Source organism: Larimichthys crocea, chromosome XXIII (genome assembly GCF_000972845.2).
Source record: "Larimichthys crocea isolate SSNF chromosome XXIII, L_crocea_2.0, whole genome shotgun sequence".
In the NCBI taxonomy this organism is placed as follows: domain Eukaryota; kingdom Metazoa; phylum Chordata; class Actinopteri; family Sciaenidae; genus Larimichthys; species Larimichthys crocea.
In genome coordinates, this window is record NC_040033.1 from 7402292 (window position 1) to 7427803 (window position 25512).

The 25512-nt window shown below is 40.1% G+C and overlaps 2 protein-coding genes across 2 annotated transcripts in view; one reads left to right on the top strand and one right to left on the bottom strand.

Annotated features, from left to right (window-relative positions):
* The window catches only part of pou6f2 (POU class 6 homeobox 2), a 74765-nt gene extending 68150 nt beyond the window's left edge, over positions 1–6615 (bottom strand). The window contains exons 1-2 of the mRNA XM_027274461.1: positions 6568–6615; positions 5442–5550 (exon numbers count right to left, since the gene is read on the bottom strand). Coding sequence (XP_027130262.1) covers positions 5442–5527 — 86 coding nt within the window. The 5' untranslated portion in view covers positions 5528–5550; positions 6568–6615. The remainder of the gene's footprint in view (positions 1–5441; positions 5551–6567) is intronic.
* Positions 6616–7920: 1305 nt separating this feature from the next.
* On the top strand, positions 7921–25501 carry vps41 (VPS41 subunit of HOPS complex). Its single transcript, XM_027274368.1, has 28 exons — positions 7921–8166; positions 8515–8553; positions 12985–13092; positions 14569–14646; positions 16553–16627; positions 17629–17691; positions 17777–17842; positions 19427–19546; positions 19626–19772; positions 19849–19915; positions 20521–20618; positions 20919–21048; positions 21184–21299; positions 21379–21497; positions 22304–22385; positions 22468–22560; positions 22664–22791; positions 23028–23172; positions 23271–23312; positions 23402–23452; positions 23537–23674; positions 23752–23806; positions 23896–24036; positions 24125–24261; positions 24417–24516; positions 24617–24661; positions 24736–24815; positions 24944–25501. Exons 1-28 carry the CDS (start codon positions 8146–8148, stop codon positions 25022–25024), a joined length of 2565 nt encoding a protein of 854 aa, XP_027130169.1. The 5' UTR covers positions 7921–8145; the 3' UTR covers positions 25025–25501.
* The last annotated feature ends 11 nt before the right edge of the window (positions 25502–25512 follow it).

Genomic DNA, 25512 nt, shown 5'->3' on the forward strand with positions numbered 1-25512 from the left:
TTAGAGCAGAGAGATTAAAGATTAGAGTGTCATGTGTCTGAACATCACGGAGAAGAATGAATGCAGCAAAGTGAAAAATTTAAAACTTTAAAATAAACAGAAACATTATGGTTATAAATATACAAAAACACGCAAGTTTAAGAGCATTTTATGAATCCTACCAATGACATTTAATCTATCGGATGATCTACGACTTGCACACAATTAATAGAGTACACTATACAGATATTTTTTAAACTTTTACAAACATTAAAAGGAGAGTTTCCTGCTCTTACCTACAAAAAGCTCCAGAAAAAAAAGAGTAAAAAATAGTTTTCAGAAAGTCCAAATGTTGAAGTCAGTCAAACAGCAGCTAACACATGCCACCACGGCGCACAGAGCAGCTAGTACATGCTTTCTACTGAACCAGAAGCAGCTAACTCAACCTTTGTGTATGTGAATGGCCACCACAGGTTCAAGCCTGAGGTTGCTTCCTAAAGACAGGCACTGGAGATGTCACCTCCTCCCTCTCTCCTCCCTCATACAGACTCCCTCCCGCCTTCACTCCCTCTGTCTCTTCCCCCTTGTGTCCCCCAACTGGAGAGCTCCTCAGACAGTGTTCACCCCACCTCGGGGCTCTCAGACACAGAGCAGCAGGAGGACTACAGCTCTCTTTCTTATTTATGAATCAAGTCCAACCTAAATACATCTGAGCAAAGGACAGGTGACCGGCACATATAGGCACAGGAGAGGAGAAAAGGCGACTCTTGACCCTGCACCCAACATCACCCCCCACTTCTATCAGGTTGGTCAATGAGCTCCTGCCCAGAGGGGCCTTTTTAATGTGCTCATCACTGGAATCAGCCCTCTTTGATATGACACATGATAATCTATGAAAATGTTAATCAATAGAAATTGTTTAAGCTGTCGTTAAAAACGTGAGCCCGCTGGTCAATACTCATATCCCTGGTAACAATGTCACTAGTCATCAGGGCTTCATTTGTGGAGCACTTAAATGTGGGACACTGCGCATCAATGCACCTCTCTGCCCGCCGAGGTAAACACATTTTCCCCTCTGTCTGAGCCTGGCCACACTCTGCATGCATTTGGGTCCACCCCCACCTCCTACCTCCTCTCCTTTGAGTTGCTTGATAGGTCCACTGGAGGGCAAAATTAATACCTAATTGAATCTTGCAGTCATCAAAATAATCAATAGTTTTTTATTATTTATTCTTCACAGTCTGTTGACTGTTTGAAAGCTCAGAGGGACAGGGGGAGAGCACAGGCAGCCCTGAAATTTCTACCGTTTCACAATGTAATTTTCACTGGGGCATGAGAGTTTGCAAGACCTATAAAAAATGAGAGCAGTGTGGTTTTTGTTACGAGGTGGGGGAAAAAAATAAAGGAAAAATGGGAATCTTTGCCCCAGCAGCTACGATGAAAAATAGAATAAACAAGCTACTGACACTTCAGAGAAGGGCAGGGCCCTTTCTGTCCATCCCTCCATCTTTTTCCCTTTCCCCTTTTCTCCTTATTTCATCATATCAGGAGTGTGGCGGTACCTCTCTAATGCTGGCATTTCTCTTCCTGACAGACTCCAAACAAGTGCTGGGAATGAGATCAGAGCTCTAATCTTCCTCTGGCCTCTGAGTCTCGAGGATAAGGGGGCAACACATCTCTCACCATCGTACGCAGCTGTTAATTAATTCATTTCAAAACAGCTAGCTCTGCCTATTTGCAATCGTGTCACCAAATTGGGTGTGTTTATTCATTTAAGCTCGGGGAGTAATGCAATTACACATAATGGGATAAGTGTAATCTTATTGTAAAAATCCGTAATAAAAAGGGATATTTAAAAAAATTACCATAAGAAATGACATTACTGATTCGAAGCAGCGGATGTGTAACGGATTAAGACACCCTCAGACCTCTGGTTAAAGCGGTGATGTGGGTTTGTGTGTGAGGAGGTCGAGCAGACATGAGGGAGAAGGTTTGTCTCATTTCTTCTCTGTTCACTCAGTCTGGCCACAGCCCAGGAACAGGTTGCAGGAACAAGAAAAAGCACTTGATCCTCCATCTGCCTCCCGCTCACCAAACACCCCCAGCGGCCGAATAATCAGCGGTTATCAGAGAGTCCCGGGCGTCATCAGATATCCATGCTAATAGCTAGCGGTCTTACCAGTGCTGTCCCAGTGTGACGGACGCTGAGACAGACGCACTCCACTCCAACACTCAAGGCTCCTCTGGTTATTGAACAGAGAGAAGAGAAAAAATAATCAATTCTCATCATTATTGTCATATCTATATTGTTTTATCCCATTCACAATGATCTCTAATATTTATACCAAGTATTCAACATGGAATACCCAAACAGATGGAGAATCTATAGCTGTGTTCATACATACCAAGTCAGCAGTTTGTACAAAAAAAAATGTTTTGTACTAACAGGAAATGTTGAAGGACATATATCATTCAAACTGTTGAAGAAATTATTAATAGTGTGATAATAAAACGGACAAATAGAAGTCTGTTGTTGGTGAAGTAGCTGAAGAGAGTGTGTAAGGTTGTCACTATACTAAAATGTTCAAACTTTGATACAATACCAGTCTAAAAAAAAACGTTCTTCTTTTTTAAATCAACATCCTGCACACGGTGCTGGTACAGAAGATCGAGGACAGGTTTATTAGTAATAATAATGTTAATGTTAAAGGTTTTATTCCCTGTTGCTTTATCTGTGCAGCCTGATTGTAGATCTGTTTTTGTTTCATAGCTTCGGTACTTTCAATACTACCGAACAATAGTATTGTATTGTTTTAAACATGTGAAGCATTGGGGTGTCGATACTTTTTGGACAACCTAACCTAACCAAGCATATACTCTAACATATATTTTTATATCCCTATACATAGGTACATTAATCTGCAGCTTTTTGCGCCTCTGGTTAGAAAAAGCTTTCGTTGTCTCAGTGCTTGTACTTTGTGCAATGACAATAAAGTTGAATCTAATCTAATACCAGTAAAACTGCAACAGTTACTTAATCGATTAGTTAGTTATTTAATTAAGATCTTTACTGGTTGCAGCTTTTTACATGTGAGATTTGATCAACATCTTTGTGGAACATGATAATAAAGTGAATATCTTTGAGTTTACGCTGAATACATACTTTAGGTCGTGAGATATTATAACAGGCACTTTCACTATTTTATACAGAAAAGATGAATGAATTAATTGAGAAAATAATTGCCAAATTAATCAGTATGAAACTGATTGCTAGGTGCGGCCTACATGCCAGAAACAAAACTTTCTTACAAAATACATTTGCATAAATTTGTTTGTTTTTCTGAATCTGTCTCACCACCAAATTCGTGTGATATGTTGAAGCTCCGTTTTCATTTTTGTATTGCACTGTAGAAAAGCAGTAAAAAATTAGTATGCATACTGACGTTTATGTGTGAACTTAATTTTACCTCTCCAGTAAAACTGCATATTGTAAACCTGCTCAGCATTAGTATGTATTAAGGAGCAGGGAGGCAGGTTATGAGTTTTATAATCTTACTAATGCACTGTTTTCCTGCTTTGTGCTAAGTGCATGCTGGGAGAGGCCTCAGCACACCTGTAATGCTGAACCAGATAAGCCGGTGTAAAATCTGGTCCAAATATCAGGTGTCAGACTCCTCTTTCAGGCTTCACGTGTTCTTCTAAACATTATTGTAACGTATCATCGACAAATCACGTGTTTGCCCTGTCAGGTTACATGACTTTCTGAGATTATTCCAAGCACAAATACAACACACAGATTGCTTATTGTCTGCAGTCAGTCTATGTTTAAACTCATCATCATTGCTCTTTGTTTGCCTAAAAAACTAAAACAGTCATTAGCTGATTTGTTTTTCTGCTGGAACCTAATGAGTAATGTGATCGTAATGACCCGAGTAATGCAAGGACACACACACTGCCAAAATTAATATCCGATATCTCCATAAGAAATTTGTTTTATTGCAGCAGTGAAATTAGATAAACGTATCACCTTTTCAGTCACACTTTTATTCAGTTTACCAGGAAGAAATCTGAATTTGACCTGAATATAAAATAGTAGTTTTAAGGTAGGTTTTCCACAAAGAAATGACTGTAGGCATGTCAGACCGTGTGTGTGTTTTAAGAAAGACTTCTCAAAGTTATAGTGTTCACTTGTCTTCCTTTAAAATGACTCAAAACTGAAATAAATAAATAAAACTGCAACTTTATTCCAACTTTTAAATGTACTATTAATACATCAAAGGCCAACAATAACCAATAAATATGAAGCACCTAACTGTTCCCTGCTTTATGTATAAGAGCTCAGTGCCTAATGTGCTATGTTAGATGATGATTTGTCTCCCCCTTAGGGTTATTAACCAAACTGTTCCCCGCGCTCATGGTAAATGGATCTCTGTGCAGTTCAGCGACAGTTTCACCAAAGCACCATTATGCATGAAGATGACTCCCCGTGCTGTGAGTAATTTCTATGATTTACTCATGAGAAATGCTGTACGCTTGTGTTATTGTATCAGTAACATTACCACCTACTTCCTCTGTATACACACTCTTTTAGAATAGCGGGCCAGTGGTCTAAGTAGTCAAGATTTGAGGGTTTTTTTTTCTCCACACTCATTAATATGATCAGCAGTTATCCCTCTGTACTCCACTAAAGCTAAAATGCTCCCCAGTGAATGGTCGGCGGGTCAGTGAAGGCTGAGGGCTATCAAAGCAGTGTATTAAAAGGAGCTCTTTGAAGCTTGTAAACCAAGGTGCCCAGCAGGTCCACAACAGATAGACGCCTCTGATTGGTCAGGTGTGTGTGTGTGTTTTTTGCTACATCGATCCGTGGAGCTGACATTCTGGAGCATCAAAGCTTTCAGCACACTAATCTGACTCCTCCTATGAGGGCAAGGGTTGTTTTTATTATTTTCCTTTTTTTTTTCCTATAAAAATGCTTAGAGAGGCTGCGGCATGCTTATGATATGAGAGTGGGCGAACCTCATGTTTTTAAGATTTAAAAGGGAATGAAAACATATTGAAATTAAGCTCGGACGCTGTATTTATCAGCCAATAAATAATGCAAAACTATAGACAGAGCCGGCAGAGAATAACAGGGCCATCCACGGGGCATACCATTGGCAGCCAAGGAGTGACACTGCAGAGATTCACACACCGCTGCTCCTCAAAGTCAGTTTCCCCTCACACTGTCTCTGGAGACCTGCGCCACGTACACACTCATGAAAGGTGTGAAAATCTGATTTCCCAAAAAGGATCGGTAATTCTCAGTGAGGGTGGAAGCCGCAATCAATAAATCATTGCTAAGTAGATTGTAAAGAAAAAAAAAATTATTCCCCCTTGGTATCAGTGCATTAGGACTCTCCTGAGGATGGATGAGGCGAGATGGGGGTGTGAGACAATCTCAATAAAGAAGAGGCAAATCATACCTTTGGCATTCATCTGGACTCTGGCAAGCAGCTGTCAGCAGGGTGAGGAAAGACCAAGGGAGTCGACTAATATCTGAAGGATTCATTTGACCACCGAGTCCAGGAATGTCTGTAAACGTACAAACCCAATAAGCTAACTGTCTTTAACATGCATGAAGATAGAGATCCTTCTCATGTGGAGACTTTGATCTATTATACTGACATTATATTATTTTTATTAAGGCTTCAAAATGCAGTGGTGGAAAAACTCTAAATACATTTTATTCAAGTGGTGCTCTGTATAATTTTGTGGCAATTGTTGCACTTTATCCTTCCACTCCTCGATATTTTAGAGGGAAATAACGCATATTTATCTGACAGTAACACTTCGCAGCATCATATCTTACATACAAAACATGAACAAAAATATATGATGCATTGATAAAAGGAAGAATAATAATATTATAATAGTTGGAAAGGGGCCAATCTGCATAAGTTGTTTACGGTATATTTTGCTCATAATCATTATAACGATGCAGGACTTAATATTTCTTTTTGATGCATTCAGATCCTATACTTTAATCGAACCGTCAACAAAACAATGTTAAAGTCCTGCAGTCAAAATTTAAAGTATGAAAAGTAAAAGTATTCATGCATCAGAGGATATTTTACAATTCTCATCCGGAGCCTATCCCAGCTGACTTAGGGCGAGAGGCGGGGTACACCCTGGAAAAGTCGCCAGTTCATCACAGGACACAGAGACAAACCACCATTCACACTCACATTCACACCGACAGGCAATCTAGAGTCACCAAATCAACCTGTGAAGTGCAAGTCTCTGAACTTTAGGAGGAAGCCGGAGAACCCAGAGAGAATAAGGCGACAGTACTAACCACTGCACCACCATGTTTTACAATGAAAGTATATAATTAGATTATTATTGATGCATTCAGGTGTATGTAGTTCATTTGAACAATTGCACTGTATCTCATAAACTTATCATGTGTTTTGTATGGAAAATATATGTAACCATCTGTTAGATAAATACAGCTAGTGGGGTAAAAAGTTCAATATTTCTGATTGAAATGTGGTGGAGAGGTACCATAGAATGAAAATACTCAAGTAAAAGTACCAAAAAGTACTTTACCTGAGTAGCTATAGTTACCTTTGCTCCACTGAAGGAGCTGATTACTTCTCCCATTGTTTTAGCCACCTGTAGGGATAGTTTAAAGGAGTCTAACATTAATTTACTGTATTTGGCACATTTTCAAAAATACTTAAAGTTAGTATAATAAAACCTCTGTGAATATATAAGTTACGGTTTACAGCAGGGGTGTCCAAACTTCTTTTAAAGAGGGCCAGATTTGACAATGTGAAGATGCCCAGGTGCCAGTACTAACGTTTAAAAAATTTCCTGTTGCTTTATCTGTGCAGCCGTGAGTTGAAAATCTGATTGTAGATCTGTTTTTGTTTCATAGCTTCAGTACTTTTCAATACTAACAAACAATAGTATTGTATTGTTTTAAACATGTGAAGCATTGGGGTGTCGACCTTTTGGACAACCTAACCTAACCAAGCATATACTCTAACATATGTATGCACTGTTATTTTTATATCCCTATACATATGTACATTAATCTGCAGCTTTTTGCGCCTCTGGTTAGATAAAGCTTTCGTTGTCTCAGTGCTTGTACTTTGTGCAATGACAATAAAGCTGAATCTAATCTAATACCAGTAAAACTGCAACAGTTACTTAATCGATTAGTTGCTTTAGTTATTTAATTAAGATCTTTACTGGTTGCAGCTTTTTACATGTGAGATTTGATCAACATCTTTATGGAACATGATAATAAAGTGAATATCTTTGAGTTTACGCTGAATACATAGTTTAGGTTGTGAGATATTATAACAGACACTTTCACTATTTTATACAGAAAAGATGAATGAATTAATTGAGAAAATAATTGCCAAATTAATCAGTATGAAACTGATTGCTAGATGCAGCCAGAAATAAAACCTTCTTACAAAATACATTTGTTTAAATTTGTTTGTTTTTCTGAATCTGACTCACCACCAAATTAGTGTCAATTTTTGTATTGCACTACATTTAAAAAATGAAAAAAAAAATACCAATAAAAGTTACATACAAATGCACTGTTTTGTTATAGTTTTGTTTTTATTGTCACATTTATTTATTTATTTATTTTTAATGAAGTCTGGCCGCGGGCCATAGGTTGGACATCCCTGGAGTTTCCCAACTGTAGCTGGAAATACAGACTAACGGTTAGTTTAGCTTATTTTGTAACATTAATGTTACAGCAGTTTTCCAGAAAACCTCCTTATTAACTGTCTCAAATATGAACATAAGTTTAAAAACCGAGCAGAAAATAGTTTAAAACGTTTAAAAAGGTTGATAAATATAACAAAAAACGTCGAAAAACACACCTGTCCTTCGTCGTTAATTAGCATACCTGCTTTCCAACGGTCGTCGCTCTCTCTGCCAGAAAGACTCCATTACCCAGAACCCCTCGCGGCTTCTTCACAGTCATGTGATTTAACTTATGACAGCGGTAGCAAGCTCCGGCAACAACAACAAAAAAACATCACTTTGTGTGTGTTTAGCGGGTTATTTTGACGTGAGGCAGAGTTAATTTCTTTAATATGTCTTAATTAAACACGCGCTGACGTCTCATTAACGACTCTGTTCGGATAACAGCGAGGAACGATGGCGGAAGTGGAGGAGCAGGTGAGCACTGCGTGCTAACGTTAGCTGGCTGATGTTGATGTTTTGATGATTTTTTTCACGTGTGCGCATCAAAATAAATAAGATTAATCATCAGTGAAGGCTGTCAGCTGGATTTTTAGTTGATTTAGTGTGTTGTCTAACAGTTTGTGTAGCGTGGAAGGCGTGAATTTGTGATTTAATACGAGCTTTTCATTGATTTAATGTGTGTAAAATAAAATATTGTAGCTCTTGTGTGCTCCCCACAGTCCGTGTTTGAGTCTAAAACACGCAGGGTTTCTAATATACTAATATATACTTTAATATATTAAGACATTTGATAACATTCATTCAAACTGTGTCTTCATTCAGGGCAGCAAACTCAGTGAGGAGTTCACAGATGAGTCTGAGGTAAGATGCACATTGATGTCACTTTCCTTCCTTCAAATACAAACACACAAACAGTGAGAGGATATAGAGGTTAAAAAAACAAACACACACACATGCCTAAAATGTCATGCAGTTGCACCACTATGTCGATTTAGAAGTGCATCAACAGCAACATATCGTCGATGACAGGGCTGTGCATAGTTCTGTCAAGCATGGGAGATTTTTGAAGTCAAATAAAGCTCGCTACCGACTGAAAGGACTATAATACATATCCATCCAACCCCAGCTTGATCCCAGAAGGATCTTTGTCAGGTTTTTGAGAGGTGTCAAACACTCATGAATTACAGATAGCTCTCCAGATCCATCAATATTATGACTGAGCTTGGGCATGTTACAGTACACTTGTGCTTCTGAGAATCACAAGTAGGCTAAATAAAATATAGCTTTACACATCAGCCTGGCAGGAAGGAAGCAGTTTGTCTTCATAGGAAGCAGAGAGCAGAATGAAATATCAGGGAAAAGGCTGCAGCGCCTCTCAGAAGAAAACAGTTAAGAGTGAGTGGATTGGAAAAAAAAAATCCAGCCTTGTAAATAGAAAGAGGTCTTACATCCTGGTTTCTGTCTGTGCACAGCGTGATCAGTACTGCTGGACACGAACACTCGCAGGGAAACAACCACGAGGGATTGTGGGATTGTGTCTCCTCCAAGTGGCTGCAAGCAGCTGATTATTTCCTTTAAAAAATGCTGCAATATAATGTAGCTTGCCTTGTGTCCTTTGCTGCTGTTACTTGGTTGGATAAAGCTATCGAGGGCCTGTGTGTGCGCTGCACTCTGCTGCTCACAGAAGAACGAGCAGGATAACAATTTGTCCTGAAAGTCAGAGACGTGCTCTTCACTACCTTTTGCAATTTGTCCAGACTAGTCTGATTTGACATAATGACATAATACAGTAATACGTCTGGTTATGAGTGTTCTTGTTTTGATTGTTGTGTTTTGGAGGGAGTAGGTTTTATTTTAGCACAGCGGAGCAAACCCCTTAACAGCAGATGACGCATGAAAATACAGATAGTAACAGACTTACTCGCTTTAAAACTGAAAGAAAATAATCAGATTCAATTCATAATAGAGGGAACAAGTTACAATATTCATTATATTTACAATATGTCAGTGGATAAGTTTCCATTTTTAAGGGCAATAGTTGTCTGAGAAGTACATGCAGTTTTTCCTGAAATCTCCTTTTCTCGTTAATGACTTGCGACACTCGAGGTGCCACTAGTTGTAGTAGCTTTCTATAATTGTCACGACCATTTTGCCACCTTGGCAGTCCTGCCTCTGCTGCCTCATGGCTAATGTAAAAATCAGCAAAGACGTGGATCATTGACAGTCCAAAGGCGGGTGCTCAAACAAGCCATCTGTAACAGCACCCACCTGTCAATCAAAGCAGCCATGCTGGTTATTCTGCATAACTTTAAGCCTTAATATAATTTGAACAGGTGAGTTATATAAAAATTCACCCTCAGTACAGTTTTCACAGGGAAATTAGCTATAGAGACCAAAACAGTTTTTTGTACCAGGCTGTAAACATGTTAATTTCTGCTGTGAAGTTGGACATTTGAACATGGGGACTTATGGAGACTCGTCCTGTAGCCAACCTCAAGTGGACGTTTGGGGAACTGCAGTTTTTGGCACTTCCACATGCACAGCCACAGAGACTGCTGCTTGAGTTGACCCAGAGCAGCCAAGAAGTGTATTGAACGTGGGCTACTGAATGCAGGGCCCGACTGGTAGGCCTATTTTATGTGCGATATGAAATTTAGTTTGAATTAACATCTATTAATTATGTCCTATTTGTGAATTTTACATATAGGTATCTATATTTCCTAAATTCACAGTGAAGTTTGCTGCTTTAATGCACTTTAAGTTGCATTAAATTGAATTGTTTAATGGTAAAATATCTTGCCTCAGTTACATATCTTTGTTTTATAACCACATTTGAGGGAATAATGCCCCAAAATCCAGTTTCAGATTCATTACTTTCTTAATATTGAGGGCGACGTGTCCTCCTGTATAACCTTAATGCACATTTGTAACTAGTGTATTCTATCCTGTGCATTTGATGAATCCTATGTAAACAAGTCATGGTGCAGCCTGTTGTGTCTCTGCTGCCAAAAGGAAAAGAATATGGCAAACACACAAATAGCATAGTTCACATTATTTCCATCGAACCATTGAGTGCAGAAGCAGCTGCATTTGTCAAGTTTCTCTACTCATTTGTTCAGGTTTTTCCTATCATTTGTCACCCATCTGTACATTTTGTTTGGGACATAAGAGAATGGAAGGTTGGGTGGCAGGATGAGTCATTATTTTCTTAATGTTGAAGAGGACATGTCCTCCTCCTACATGGAAGTTTGTGACTGGTGTGGTCTTCGTCGTGAGTGTTTGAAAGCACAATATTATCCTGATTGCAGACACAAAAAGGCTTGGCTGTATCTTAACTGCCAATTGGCAAAAAAATGTGGTTTAAAAAAAAAGAAAAATGATTACAACACAAAGACAAGCTGAGTAGTTGACGAAACAGAAGGCAACTTACAAGAGATGGCAAAAGTTTTAAAATGGGTAGTTTCCTCTGGGGATGAAGTTTTGCTTTTGTTGTTTGATACACCTTTTGAAACCCGTGACAAATGCCCTCGCATCAGAAATCTCACAACCAGAATACACAGGAAATAGCCTAGATATGGCGTTGTTGAGTGGGGAAGGATTGTTTTTGAAAATAACATTTTTTCCACGCTATTGTCCCCCACCTCCAACCCAGTAGCACATAATGGCAGACAATGTTTTGAGTTGATGCACCCTCTGGGCAGCCACAGACTGTGCAGCATTGGTTATAAACTGAATTATGAGTAATATTCAGGCTGTGACTGGCCGCAAATGTTTCCTCACGCTGGAAAGTGTAACACAGTAGAATACTTTAAGTTTGCTTTATGAAATGACTAAATTCATGTATGTCACTGGGGATGAACGGTATCATGGAAAAATAACTTTATGCCGCATTTCATGCAAGGTAATGGAAATTTGTCTCTGCGCATATATCTCCTCTCCTGATACACACACACACACACACATGCAATGAGATATGAAAAGACATATGAATTTCTTTGGAAGAGGCAGGAAAATATGTAGGATTGGCCATTAGTGCGGTCCTGCTGGGTTTGGAGTCTTGCTCAGTGACACTGTGGCAGCACTGGTGATGGCTTCGTAGATGTTAAACCAGCCTCCCAAAATGTATTAGTTACATATTACTTGTGAGAATGCTGCTGACAACTATGAAGGCCGCCCTGTTTATTAATATGCGCGTACCGCATGTAGTATATATAAATAAATAGAGGTCGAGCTGTTTGCAAACTATTTTCAAGCAAAACTTTCACATGTTTTGTTATGTTAAAGGTCCAGTGTGTCAGATTTAGGGGGCTCTAATAATCACCTGAAAACAAGAATCATTATGTTTTTGTTCAGAATCTTTCTACAGTAGTCAAGAAGGGACAAACTAAACACTGGCTCTAGATTGGGCCTTTTTGGCGCATAATGTGGCCACCGTAGTTTCTCCTCTTACGCTATGAAGGAGAGGGTGAGAGAGGGGGGAGTTGCAGTCCACAACTACACCACTAGATGCCACTGAATCCTTCACACTGATCCTCGAACTGAATATATTTGGGTTTTAAACGAATGAACAAATAAATGCTAATAAATGAATCTTTGTTTTTGAAGTCTAACATTGTATTTTTGTCAGATTTAGCAGAAAATTAAATTTGCAAACCAAGAAAAAAAAGATATATATCATGTCAGGGTGGATGATAACTTCATCAGCTGGTGTTGCGTTGTGATGATATATAAGATAGTTTGTTACTGTTTTACAAAATACTACTGCAAAATCAGTCAAATTTTATTCATGTTTATCCTTTGCTTTAGTTTAGTCTCACATATAGAGGAACACACTGATTGTATTGAACATCAAGTCGATTTAACTCACTTACTGTGAAATAAACAAATAAAAGTTTGTGTTTACATTCGATGTTCCTCGCCAAAACAAGCCAACTTTACTTGCTATAGCAGTTTTCTTCTTCACTACCTTTGTTGACGCGTTACCACCATCATCTGTCGGTAGAATAGAGTGAAACCAGTGTCGGAAAATACATTTCAGAGCATGCATCGTGCACCAAACAAACAAACATCGCTCTATAGCACCACTAGTGGTCAGAAGCTGCACAGGGTGCCTTTAAGTTTGGTTTGGTTATAAAATAAAAATGATTTGAGAGAGTTTTGTGAATGGTTTTCAAAGAACACTGTGAAGAAAACCATTTGTGAGAGTGCACTGTGCTCTGCTGTTGTGATGAATACCTTCTAACAAACTGTGATAACGGAGAGCTTGTCTTACAAGTTTACTTTCTCAACCAGGAGGAGGACAGCGAGGAAGAGCCCAAGCTGAAGTATGAGAGGCTCTCCAATGGGGTAACAGAAATCCTCCAGAATGATGCAGCCAGCTGCATGACCGTCCATGACAAGGTAAAGGTTATGATGCACCACCCACAAGGGCATTTCCGTCTCAAGTCCACACATCTCAAGTAGAGATTTCACATTGTTTATGTACACATTTGAGAGACGTCCTCTTCAAAGTTGGTTTCCATCGTCCTTGTTGAATCTGTTATGGCAGCCCATTCTTTTCTCACCTTCCCCTGCTTTTTCCTCTCAGGGAGGTACATCATAAGACACCAGACGCCATTGTCTTTTCTTTTTTTATTCCCACTCTTACATATTTTTCTCTGCTCTCCTCTTGTTTGTTTCGAACGTTGATATTTTTAAGAGGGCCACTCTGAGCGAGATGGTTAATCGTTGTGGCACCGGCAGCACACATGCACGCCTGAGCAGAGCAAAAGTCATGACCAGTTATGTCTCCTCACCTGATGTTTTATTAACCGCTATTGATTTTCATTTATTTACTTTTACTTTAAGGATTTTATCCCCCAACCTCCCTTTTTTTAACCCTCAAAATAGCAACCGTGCTGCAGCGAGAGACATCGCTTTGCTCAAATTCAAAATTTGATCCGACTGTCTTTCTTCCTGGGATTTCTGTGCTTGTGTATCTTCTGCCATTCAGACTACCTATGTGGTCACACCGGCCCCCCTCCGCCGCGGCAAACTCCCACAACCTTAAAGCCACCGACGGCACATATTGCCTTATGTTGCCTCATATTTTAAGTGTCTGAATCGGAATTTCATTTGAACAATTCCATTCTGATAAATCCCTTTAAAAGTCGCTCCGCCTCACAAGGTTGAACCCTTTATTTATTTATTTTTGGTTATTTTATTTGGGGAGATTGCAGGGGCTCTGTCTGACATGCTCAGCTGTGCCTGTAAATATAAGCATTTCATTATAGACTGCACTGAAGCATGGTGGGCTCGCCGCACATCCACATGCTGGTCTAGAAGGGAGGGGGATTAGGAGGAGGGCATGGAGCAGGGGCTAGGGTGGAAGAACACACACTTAATCTAATGCCAAAAGCCCCCAGTTTCTATAATTTTTTTGTCCCAGTGGACTCGCGTACACACACACACACGCACATATTCACACATGCACTTTTGTTGAAGCACAAAACACATAAACCAGTTGCTACTCAGGAGAAATAATGGCTCTGCCCTCGCTAGGGAGGTGATTGGGTTGCATTGGGAGCATGGGAAGAAGTCAGATGTACAGTGCATTTATTATGCTTAAGCATTTTAATTTGAGAAAAAAAAATGCCATTTCACACCATATGCTTTAATAAATAGGGCTTTTCCACCCCCTGCAATTTCACAGTTTTGCCTCCAAGCCCACCCAATCCCCACTGTGCCCATGTCGCTCCAGCTCCACAAAGTATTTTTTTTTATCCTCTTCCACAGCCTTCATCAGCACAAGATTTCTTTTTTTTTTTTCTGCCAAAAATCATGAATTTGTTTCAGGTTTCTTCTGGTTTAATTTAGATTACATTTGTCTCTCTTCAGTTTCTTGCCCTAGGTACCCATTTTGGAAAAGTCTTCTTGCTGGACATCCAAGGAAACGTGACTCAGAAGTTTGAAATTGTGAGTACATTAAAAATCCTCAAGATTATAATCATGTGATTAACATTTAAGCCATGCTAAGGATTGATGCTAACTATAGATAGATAGATAGATAGATAGATAGATAGATAGATAGATAAAGTGCATTACACACAGTGACGATAGACAACATAGGAATAAAAATGTAAAGAACAAACTATACATAATAAAATATCAAAATAGCAATAGTAATATACAGCATATGATGTACTAATAATAATATTGATAATAAAGGATGCTGTTAACTTCACATCAGGTCTTTATGATTTATAAATACCTAAAAAGAAGTAATGATCTCAGCCTGTCAACAATATTATCATGATTATTATTCATTTATTCCATCAGCATGTTAGCAGCGTCACTGGGAAATAGTGAAGTTCTTTACTTTTAGTTGTCTTCATGTATTAGCCAACCAAAAGAATGATTATTTGCTTTGTTGTAAAGAGCCAGACGAGAAGATCTACACCATACACCTATACCTGTCCAATAAATATATAGCTATAGGGACCGGCTTGTTGGCTTAGCATGAATCAGAAACCAGTTTATTGCGATGTAGGTTCACACCATAGGCCGTAGAAGGAATGGATAAGGAATTTGCATCAGTGTTTTGGTGCATAACAGACATTAAGTAAAATATGTAAGGAAGAAAAAATATATATATAAATATACGAGCAATATGTTTTTAAAATAAAAAGAGCTGTACAGTTTTGTGTAGCATATTTTTAAAATGTGCAATGTATTTATTATATATTCTAGAGTTCTAGAGTTCATTAGTGAGCTTTGTGCTGGTTGGCAGATTTTGGTTACCTTTGGATAAAGCCAGGCTAGCTGTTTCCCCTTGTTTCCAGTCTTTATGCTAAGCTAAGCTAACTGGCTGCTGCCTGTGGCCTCAGACTTGGCGTACAGACGTGAGAGAGGTGTCAATCTTTTCATTTAACTCTTTGCAACAAAGCAAACAGACATATTTCCCAAAATGTCAAACCACTCCTTTAACAGTTGGAAGAAAAATCATACTTTAACTGATACCATGTACTGATTAGAAACATTGATAATATCAGTTTAATGTGTTGGATTTAAAAGCAGTACGATCTTGCATATCTGACTTAGTCCCATTATTTTACTCCCTCCCCATACGTCTCCGCTCACTTGACCTGGAAAGAATGAGTTCAGTACAATAATTTAATTTGCAAGTCAAAAAAGAAAATTCAGCAATCAAGGCTGATTTGGCCCGACACAAAAGGGGCAGTTTTACATTAATGTACCTGCGTTCACGCTTCTAAGTGTGGCGTCCCCTGCTGAGCACATTGATTCAAGTGCCGCTCACCTAAACTTACTGCCAGCTATCAGAAACCGCCTGAAAGAAACTAGGAAGGTGTTTCCCTGAATAGAAGACACGCCGCATGCTGAGTTCCGGCTGACATCTTTTCAAAATGAACCGTTCAGAAAAGGGATTTAATATGTGTACCAAATACTCAGGTGAAGCTAATGGAGCGCGGAAAGTGTAAATATATGATAAGTAAAAAAACTTTTTTCTCTTTTAGTCTACACAGAGGCACAGTCTGCTCTTTAGGGATGGTGTTTAAGTTACATTTGCTATAATTTTATGCCATTTGGTCGATCCTTTTATCTAAAGAGCCCCTATAGTGTCACAAAAGCATCAGCAGCAGCGAATCGACAGCTCCTAACCTTCACAGCGTTACGCCACGCTCCGTGCGTTGACACATATGGGACTATGTATCCATTACATACTCAAATTTTTTTATGCCTTTCTTTTTTCCTGGTGTTTCACTTAGCGCGGTAAAATGTCAGCCAGCCAACATTTGGCCAGGCCACAATGTGATATTCGCCCGCCTCTAAAAAAAGATGCCTTGATATTGTGTCTCCGCAGAGTTCAGTGAAGATCAACCAGATCAGTCTGGATGAAAGTGGAGAGCATGTGGGCATCTGCTCCGAGGATGGGAAGGTGAGATCTCTCCGCTCATCAGCGCCGGTTACTGATCTTTGGGCCTGCAGCAAATAAAATAAAAAATCACCAATCACCTACCATCTTTTATAATTCATATAAACTCATCTTATCAGTCTTCAACTTATTCAAATGATGTGGAACTTGAGGTGTTTGGAAGTGAATTTTTAGAAGGCAGTTCTTCCTCCCTCAGTCGGAGCATTAACCTGAAGTTTTATCGTCACCATATCTACACATAAACCCCATATTTTTTTCATGATGCGGGAATTTATAAAAAGCTTGTACCAATTTTGAAGAGTAGGGGAAAGGCTTGCACTCAGATCCGTTGAGCTGTCACTCAGCCATCATCCGTCTATGGATACCCTCTCCATGTTCTCCACCTTGCTGTTATCTTGTCTCTTCTCATCATTACCACCATCCTTCATGGATTTCACAGTCAAGATATGCTCTCTGATATCACCCTCCCCCTACTTGTAGCACTCTGGTGGCAAAAACAAGATCTTGTCACGCAAAAAAAAAAAGAAAAGTGGAGCAGACAATTAAAATCAATGCGACGGCAATTGTTTGCCCTCAACCAATTCAGTTGGCTGTTAATCCTTTGAAAATCTAACCTAATCCTTAATCGCTGGTGCGGTTCCAAAAAAGAGATTGCGTCAGAGTTTTATATTATTCCCCTACTTTTAAGTAAACGTGTTCGTTTTTGGGGGCCTCAGTTGAAGAGAAACTGGGTGTCATGGACTCTAATGGTACATTAGGGTTTGTTGTAGCCAACTGAGGCTCTGGTCAAGTCCAAGGTGAGGACTCGTGTTTCTAAACCCTGCAGGGTTCAAAGAATCAACTTGTCCACTAATTGGTGACCCGGCGGAGAAGTAGGGAGCCAATCAAAGTCTTTCCTCACCACAATTCCCCCCTCTGGCCTCAGATAGTTGCAGAGGCAGCAATTAAAGGAGAAATTTTTTTGAGTTATTCACCTCTTTCCTGCCGTCTCATCTTTGTTCCAGGTTCAAGTGTTCGGTCTCTATACGAGAGAGGGCTTCCATGAGAACTTTGACTGTCCCATCAAAGTAAGTTGGCGTCAAAGCGTCTTAGCATGCATCTCTTCACAAAGAGATGTCTCATTTTTGTGCCTTGTCTTGTATTGTTTCGCAGGTGGTGGCGTTACACCCTCAGTTCACCAGATCAAACTACAAACAGTTTGTCACTGGAGGCAACAAGGTAGGTTTGAGTTGTACGTCTTTCACTCGTGCAGTCATTATGTACAGTTTTAGACGTTTCCTGCCACAATAATTCATCCTGATTGCGTCCGGGGTGAAATCTAATCCCGCAAACCACCTCACTTTGGCTCGGCTGAAGGCGATGCGCAGGCCTTTGTCTGGTGTGAAAGGCTCTTACTTTCTCTTTGCTGGAGTGCTCTCGGGAGAGCTGCCCATTTTCACAAAGTGCTGTTCGCTCAACAGTGTTTGAAAGGCAATGCTTCACAAGCACAGCAAGTAGATGTCATTATCAAGAGGGTACATAGTCTTAGGATATCCGGGCGTATCCAGTGATCTCTCTCCTGAAGGTTATGTCACTACGGAAGGTGAAAAGTATCCTAGACGTTAGAGTTGTCGTTTTTAGAAGTAAAACCACCGACACGTTACCACATGCCAATTACTCTACACAACTATAAACCGCTCAGAAGCAGCGTCGGTGCAAAACCATCCATAAATAAAGTATACTGACATTTATACAACAGGGGTGAGGAAAAACAACTTTTTTATGAAACCCCATTGTTAGTGTTACTTTGCCATTTTCTTTCAATTGCTGCTGATTTCTCTCAGTTCCAAGTTGTGAAGGCCTCCACAATGTGCCTGTGATGAAAATCAATAAGCCTCAACGGGAGCCACATCCTGTCAAAGGAAATTCAATTTTGTCTCTACAGTTCTTTTGTCATATCATCTCTTTGTAGAGCAAACTGTTTATTAACATAGCCCAACTGCTGAATTAAAGAGCCTATACAACCTTCTCTCTGCATCCTTGGTGGTAGTATGCAGTATGCTTTTTTTTTTGGGTGGGTTTATATAATAAGGACAGCAACAATGAAGGGAATGTGAATGACAGGTTTTGTCCTCCACAGCGTGTACAATACAAACTGCAGTTTATTAAACAGTTCGACATCGGCTGCCTTGATGCATTGTGGTTTAAAAAAAAAACTCACACACAACACTCACGCCGAGCCTTAAGACGGTAAATATACATAGCATGGAAACATATATTTAAACGCTTGTTTCTACACTTTGCACCGCCCGCGGTGACTGCAATAAATGGTGTGTATCCAATGTGATGAGAGGAAGAAGGATGTATGAAATCAAGCTTGTAATGCATCAAGTTTTCAATCCTTTCTTTATGGCTTTCACACCGTCTTCCACTTGCAAATGACGTCAACCATGTGAAGCTGTAAAATTACTTCCCCCTGCTGCCGAATGTGAAGCTTTCTCACTCAGATGGAGTCTAATGAACAATCTGTCTTCATTGTCTCTGTGCCTAAATGCTCTGAAGTGGAATTAAAATCTTAATATAAAGAGTCAAATCAGGTTTCACTTCATCATTTGCGGTGTGAATGAGAAAGTTCCTTACAGTCTGAGTTAAATCTCTCAGGCTGTTTCACCTCTTTTTGCTCCTGACTGCCTTCTCCTGTGCGATGTGCTGTTCATCTACTGCCCTCTGTAGGCCGGGCTGCACAGCTGCACTCATGAGTTGATGTTTACTTGAGATGCAAACCGTGTAGTGTTAAATGTTTTCCTGTTTTCTTCCCCAAAGCTGCTTCTGTATGAAAGAAACTGGTTGAATCGCTGGAAGACGTCTGTGCTCCATGAAGGCGAGGGCTCGATCACTAACATCCAGTGGAGAGCTAACCTCATCGCCTGGGCCAACAATGTGGTGAGTGATCAGACACAGGCTTCAATAAAAGAAAGTATAATATTCAATGTGAAAATGCTAAAGTTTGGTTTCTTTTTAGGGAGTTAAAATCTACGATATCGGCACAAAACAGCGGATTACAAACGTCCTGCGGGACAACGTCAGCCTGAGGCCTGACATGTACCCATGCAGCCTGTGTTGGAAAGACAACGCCACTCTCATTGTTGGCTGGGGGACTTCAATCAAGGTATGCTGCTTTTCTATTTGAATTCATTTAAAGTCGATTTTCCAGACTCGCTGCAATGTTTCTTATTTCTCCTCAGATTTGTGTTGTGAAAGAGCGAAATCCTACTGAGATGAGAGATCTGCCCAGCCGCTACGTGGAAATAGGTATACACATAAACACATGAATACATACATCAAATAACACAACACAACCACATAATTAAACCTCAAATACAGCACACTTTTCCACCCTTATCTCATGCATATAGCTCCCAACACATGGCACTTATCGTTTTGTTAAGAGATGCTGTAGCTGAAAGGAAAAACCTGCCATAGCATGCCTGTTTCTAGCACATCGCTACATGCTAATAAACTATATTAGTAAACAAAGTTGAGCATAAAAGTAAGAGTGATATCAAGCCATATCATAAACAGTTGAAGACATAAAGCCAGAACAGACAAACACAAAAGTGAAATGAAATACAAAATTAAGCGACAATAAAACTAGACGACACTTCATCTGCCAACTATGATAAATACACGGGGATGTGTGTGTAATCAAGAAGAAGTCGATGCAGCAGAACAAGATTTCACATTCCTGTTTAGTCTGACTTGTCACCATGGCGGTGCAGGCTAATCAAAATGGCTAAAAATACAAAGAATATCATGATGTCACCGCACAGAACTTAAAAGTGAATTGAAATCACTATAACTAGATGTATTTGTATCGACTTTGATCCTCCTTTGTTTGGTTTCTGTGTCTTTTCCAGTGTCCGCATTTGAGACCGAGTTTTTCATCAGCGGCCTGGCGCCGCTCGCAGATCAGCTCGTCACACTGTACTTTGTGAAGGAGAACTCTGATAACATGGTAATGATGACTTCTTTTACATGTACTGTACATTAAAAGGGCGAATGTGGCATCTTGTCTGTAGATATTTACCACATTATTTCTGTGTGAAGTTTGCATGTTGTCATGTCTGCGTGGGTTCTCTCCGGGGACTGCGGCTTCTTCCCACAGTCCAAAAACATACAAATGTAGGTCCAATCCTAGATGGGATAGGTTTTAGCCCCCTGAGACCCTGATGAGGATAAGTGGTTACAGAAAATGGATGGATGGTTTTTGCTTCTCTACTGATAATCTGTGTTTTTATTCATTGTGTCCGTGCAGGACGAGGAGTTTCGTTCACGGCCACGTCTCGACATCATCCAGCCTCTCCCTGAGAGCTGCGAGGAGATCTCTTCAGACGCGCTGACTGTTCGCAACTTCCAAGACAACGAGTGCAGAGACTACCGCCTCGGTGAGACTATAAAAACGGACCTCGGAGAAATGTCACGCAGCCTTTTTCCTGCGCTCTGATTTCATTATGCATCGACTATCAAATGTCAGCCGTAATGTGAAAAACGCAGAGGCATAAATGTATTTTCATTAACAGAGCATTCGGAGGGAGAGTCGCTCTTCTACATCATCAGTCCCAAAGACATCGTCGTGGCCAAGGAGCGCGACCAGGATGACCACATCGATTGGCTGCTTGAGAAGAAGAAATATGAGGTTAGTGTTGTTGAGTTTTATGAATGCTTCAAAAGGTTACGGCCTACGGTTTTGACTGCGTGTGCTGTTGCTGTGACAGGAGGCGCTGATGGCTGCAGAGATCAGCTTCAAAAACATCAAGAGACACGATGTTCAGAAAATAGGGATGGAGTACATCAATCACTTAGTGGAGAAAGGAGACTATGACAGTGCTGCGAGGTATGTTTGACATGTTCTGTGCATCCATTTCATGAGTTGTACAGTGTGTGAGATATGAAGGAATGAAGGACCTGTGGTAGAGCTCCTTCTTACATGCTGGGAGCAGCAGTCTGTTGCTGAAGGAGTCTCACGCAGGAGTTGTTAATGATGGATGTCAGCTTTGCCCGACTTCTTCTATGGAGTCTAGGGGGCGGTTCAGGACAGAACTGGGCCTCTCGACCAGTTTGTTGAGTTTTTTTCCCAGCAGAGCACTTCATAAAATAACGCAGATGCCAACACAGTGTCATAGAAAGTTTTAACAGAGACATCAGTCTCCTCAGCAAGTGAAGATGACGTTGACATTTTTTGTACAGGACGTTTAAATCCATATAATTCATATAAAAGTACTTAAAGTAACTAACCCTTAAACTTAGTTACCATGGTGATTTTAATCAAAATCGATATAGACTAAGTGGATAAGATTAGATTTTAATTATCTTTAATTACCTACCTACCTACTCTTATTTTTAGGCAATGGAGTGGGTGAACACTGCGTATTAAACAAAAAATTTAAGATAATTTAACTCAAGGTTCACCCGCTAACTTTTCAGACCTTTAAACAATAAATGGACCTTAGATTAGTGCTTTAGTCAAACTATCTCCATGTTAAAGAATGAACTAAAACCAGATAGTTTATATACTACATGTTTATTTATCATTAACTAATGTGACTCCACAGCTACAAGCATGTCCACTGCCAACAAAATCAAGTTCTTTAATGTTTCATGTTAATAATTCAAGTTTTGTTTTGTTTTTTCTAAATTCAGGAAGTGTCAAAAAGTTCTTGGAAAAAACATGGAACTATGGGAAAATGAAGTGTACCGGTTCAAGACCATCGGACAGTTGAAGGTAGGTCAGATTCTGAAGTTTTGTGTCTTTGTAGTCCGTGTCGCTCTCTCATTAATATTGTCCCCCCTCTCTGTGATTTCAGGCCATCAGTCAGTATTTGCCCAGAGGAGATCTGCGTCTCAGGCCGGCAATCTATGAAATGATCCTGCATGAATTTCTCAAAACTGATTATGAGGTACTTTGTCCCCCCTTCTACAATAATCTTGACACTTTCCAGAGTGAATCGTTTGATTGCCAGCTAATGTTCTGTCCCACTTCCTTCCTGCTTGTCCTCAAAGGGTTTTGCCACACTGATCCGTGAGTGGCCCGGAGAGCTTTATAACAACATGGCGATTGTTCAGGCGGTCACTGACCACCTGGAGAGGGACCCCACTAACAGGACATTGCTCACCACGCTGGCTGAACTGTGAGTGATCTCAACGTAGAAATTATTTAAACAATTGAATAAATATTGAAAGAAGTTTGTAAAGTTACAACAAAATTAAGAAGTTTTACATCTTGTGCATCATTTTACACACATCTATATTGAACTGAGGATCTTATTTGGTATTTATTGACACTCCAGGACAAACAGTGCTTGCTTGCGCAATATTTTTTTGACACAAAATCAACGTTTACACGGTAACTTTGATGCCTTTGCAGGTACACATACGACCAGCGGTACGACAGAGCCTTAGAAATCTACCTGAGACTGAGGCACAAAGATGTCTACCAGCTGATCCACAAACACAACCTTTTCGCCTCCATAGAGGACAAGATCGTACTCCTCATGGACTTTGACAAAGAGGTAAAAGCCTCATCGTAGACAGAAAATCGTAAGAAACTAACATGGTATGAAATTCTCTTGATCAATCACTCATATATTGTCTAAATTTCTGTTGTCAGAAAGCTGTTGACATGCTTCTCGACAATGAAGACAAGATATCGGTTAGTGCACTCAGCTTCTCTCAGTGTTTCATTAAAGATCTGATGAAAATCCGGCACAAGCTGATCCTGTTTCTCTCCTGTACTCATAGACGGACAGGGTGGTGGAAGAATTAGCTGACAGGCCCGAGCTTCTGCATGTGGTGAGTTGAGATACATATGACTTTGATTGTAAACTATAAAAATTGAATTCAGAACTGGTTTGACTTGTGTTTTTGCCCCCACAGTATCTCCATAAACTGTTCAAGCGGGACCACCACAAAGGCCAGAAGTACCACGAGAGACAGATCGGACTCTATGCCGAGTATGACCGACCAAACCTCTTACCTTTCCTGAGAGACAGCACACACTGCCCGCTCGAAAAGGTATGTATTTTACCGATCATCAGACTGTACGTCCACGTTTCCAGAAGCTACAAGACAAGATGTTTGTGTTCTCTCAGGCTCTCGAGGTGTGTCAGCAGAGGAACTTTGTAGAGGAGACCGTCTTCCTGCTCAGTAAGTGTTATTTGATGTCTGTTTTTCTACTTTTCTGTGTGTTTTAAAACGATTTAAAGGAAACTAATCCAGGCAAATGTGGCTCACAGGCAGGATGGGGAACTGCAGACGAGCTCTGCAGATGATCATGGAGGAGCTGGCAGACGTGGATAAGGCCATAGAGTTTGCCAAAGAGCAGGACGATGCAGAGCTCTGGGAGGATCTCATCTCTTACTCTATCGACAAACCGCGTATGATACAGTTATCCTGTTATTCTAATCGTCTACCTGTCATTTTCACACTTTATTAATATCCCTTCGTCTGCTGTCGCCTCCCCAGCATTCATCACCGGCCTTCTTAATAACATCGGTACTCATGTGGATCCCATCCTGCTCATCCATCGCATTAAGGAGGGCATGGAGATCCCAAACCTCAGAGATTCACTCGTTAAAATCCTTCAGGACTACAATCTACAGGTTAGAGAAGTGTGGGTTAAATGAGTAAAACTAGAATATCACAGGTACCAGTGTAGTCAGTTGGGGGTTGTGAGCTGTAACACATTTAACATTTTATAAACTGTTCATCATGTTGTTTACTGTATTAAAAAGCTTTTTATTTTCTCATTTCTAAGATCCTCCTGAGGGAAGGATGTAAGAAGATCCTGGTGGCTGACTCCCTCTCTCTGCTCCAGAAGATGCACCGAACACAGATGAGAGGAGTCCGGGTCGATGGTGGGTGAACTTTTTACCTGACGATCATCAAGCAGAGGCAGTGGAGATTAGGTCATTTTAATCTGTACTCACACAAGTGTTGTTTGTTTTTCTTTTTCAGAAGAGAATATCTGCGAATCGTGTCATGCTACAATATTACCTTCAGGTGGGTTTTCTACATAGTTTGATTCAAGTATTTTAATGTTTGAAAGACATTTATTTGTCATATCTGTGTTTCAGACATGGCCAAACCCTTCGGTGTGGTGGTGTTTCACTGCAGACACATGTTTCACAGGGAATGTTTACCATCTTCAGGAGCAGTAAGTAACTTCCTTGTGATCTTTAGTGTGAATCATCCTCACATCATATCTTCTCCAGGCATTATGCTGCTTTAACTTTGACTGTCCTTTATTGAGACGCTTGTACCTCTTCCCTCTTTGCATTTCAGATTCCAGGGGTGCAGTTTTGTAACATCTGCAGCGCGAAGAGACGCGGGCCAGGAAGTGGAATCCTTGAGATGAAAAAGTAACGAAGACTTATTATTGATGCTTTTATCGCCACCCCCTCCTCTCCTTGTTGCTTTCCCTTTACTGCCAGTGCACTGATCAATGAATATCACTTTCCCTCAGTCACTGAACTGAACTCGCAGAAATGCAAAACACTTCTATTGGATTGTCGCTGTATATTTACATCTAACAAATGCAAAGTGCCGTGCTTGTTCTGCTTGCAGCTAATGTGATTTGGTGATGAAATGTTTGCAATGTCTGAAAAATAAAATCACATAAAAACAGCTTGTGGATTGTGTCTTGATAATTATGTGTGTCTTCTCTATAACCCACTTAAAGTCAATCCTGTCAAGTCAATCAGTTAAAAATGTAAAAGAAGAATTGATTTTAAAAGTCTGCACAGATCTTGTTGTGGAAAATTACTGAGATGTAAGATTGCTGAATCACTATACAGCTGTCCGGTCATAAAGACTAGAAGACTTCAGGCTGTCTCAGTTTCTTATTTACTTTT

Bases quoted from the DNA above. Each gene is read 5' to 3' on its own strand.
- vps41 (XM_027274368.1), top strand. From the start codon at position 8,146: ATGGCGGAAGTGGAGGAGCAG. The intron at 23,675-23,751 runs GTATGTATTTTA...GTGTTCTCTCAG, and splicing joins CACACTGCCCGCTCGAAAAG to GCTCTCGAGGTGTGTCAGCA. The intron at 24,517-24,616 runs GTGGGTGAACTT...TTTCTTTTTCAG, and splicing joins GAGAGGAGTCCGGGTCGATG to AAGAGAATATCTGCGAATCG.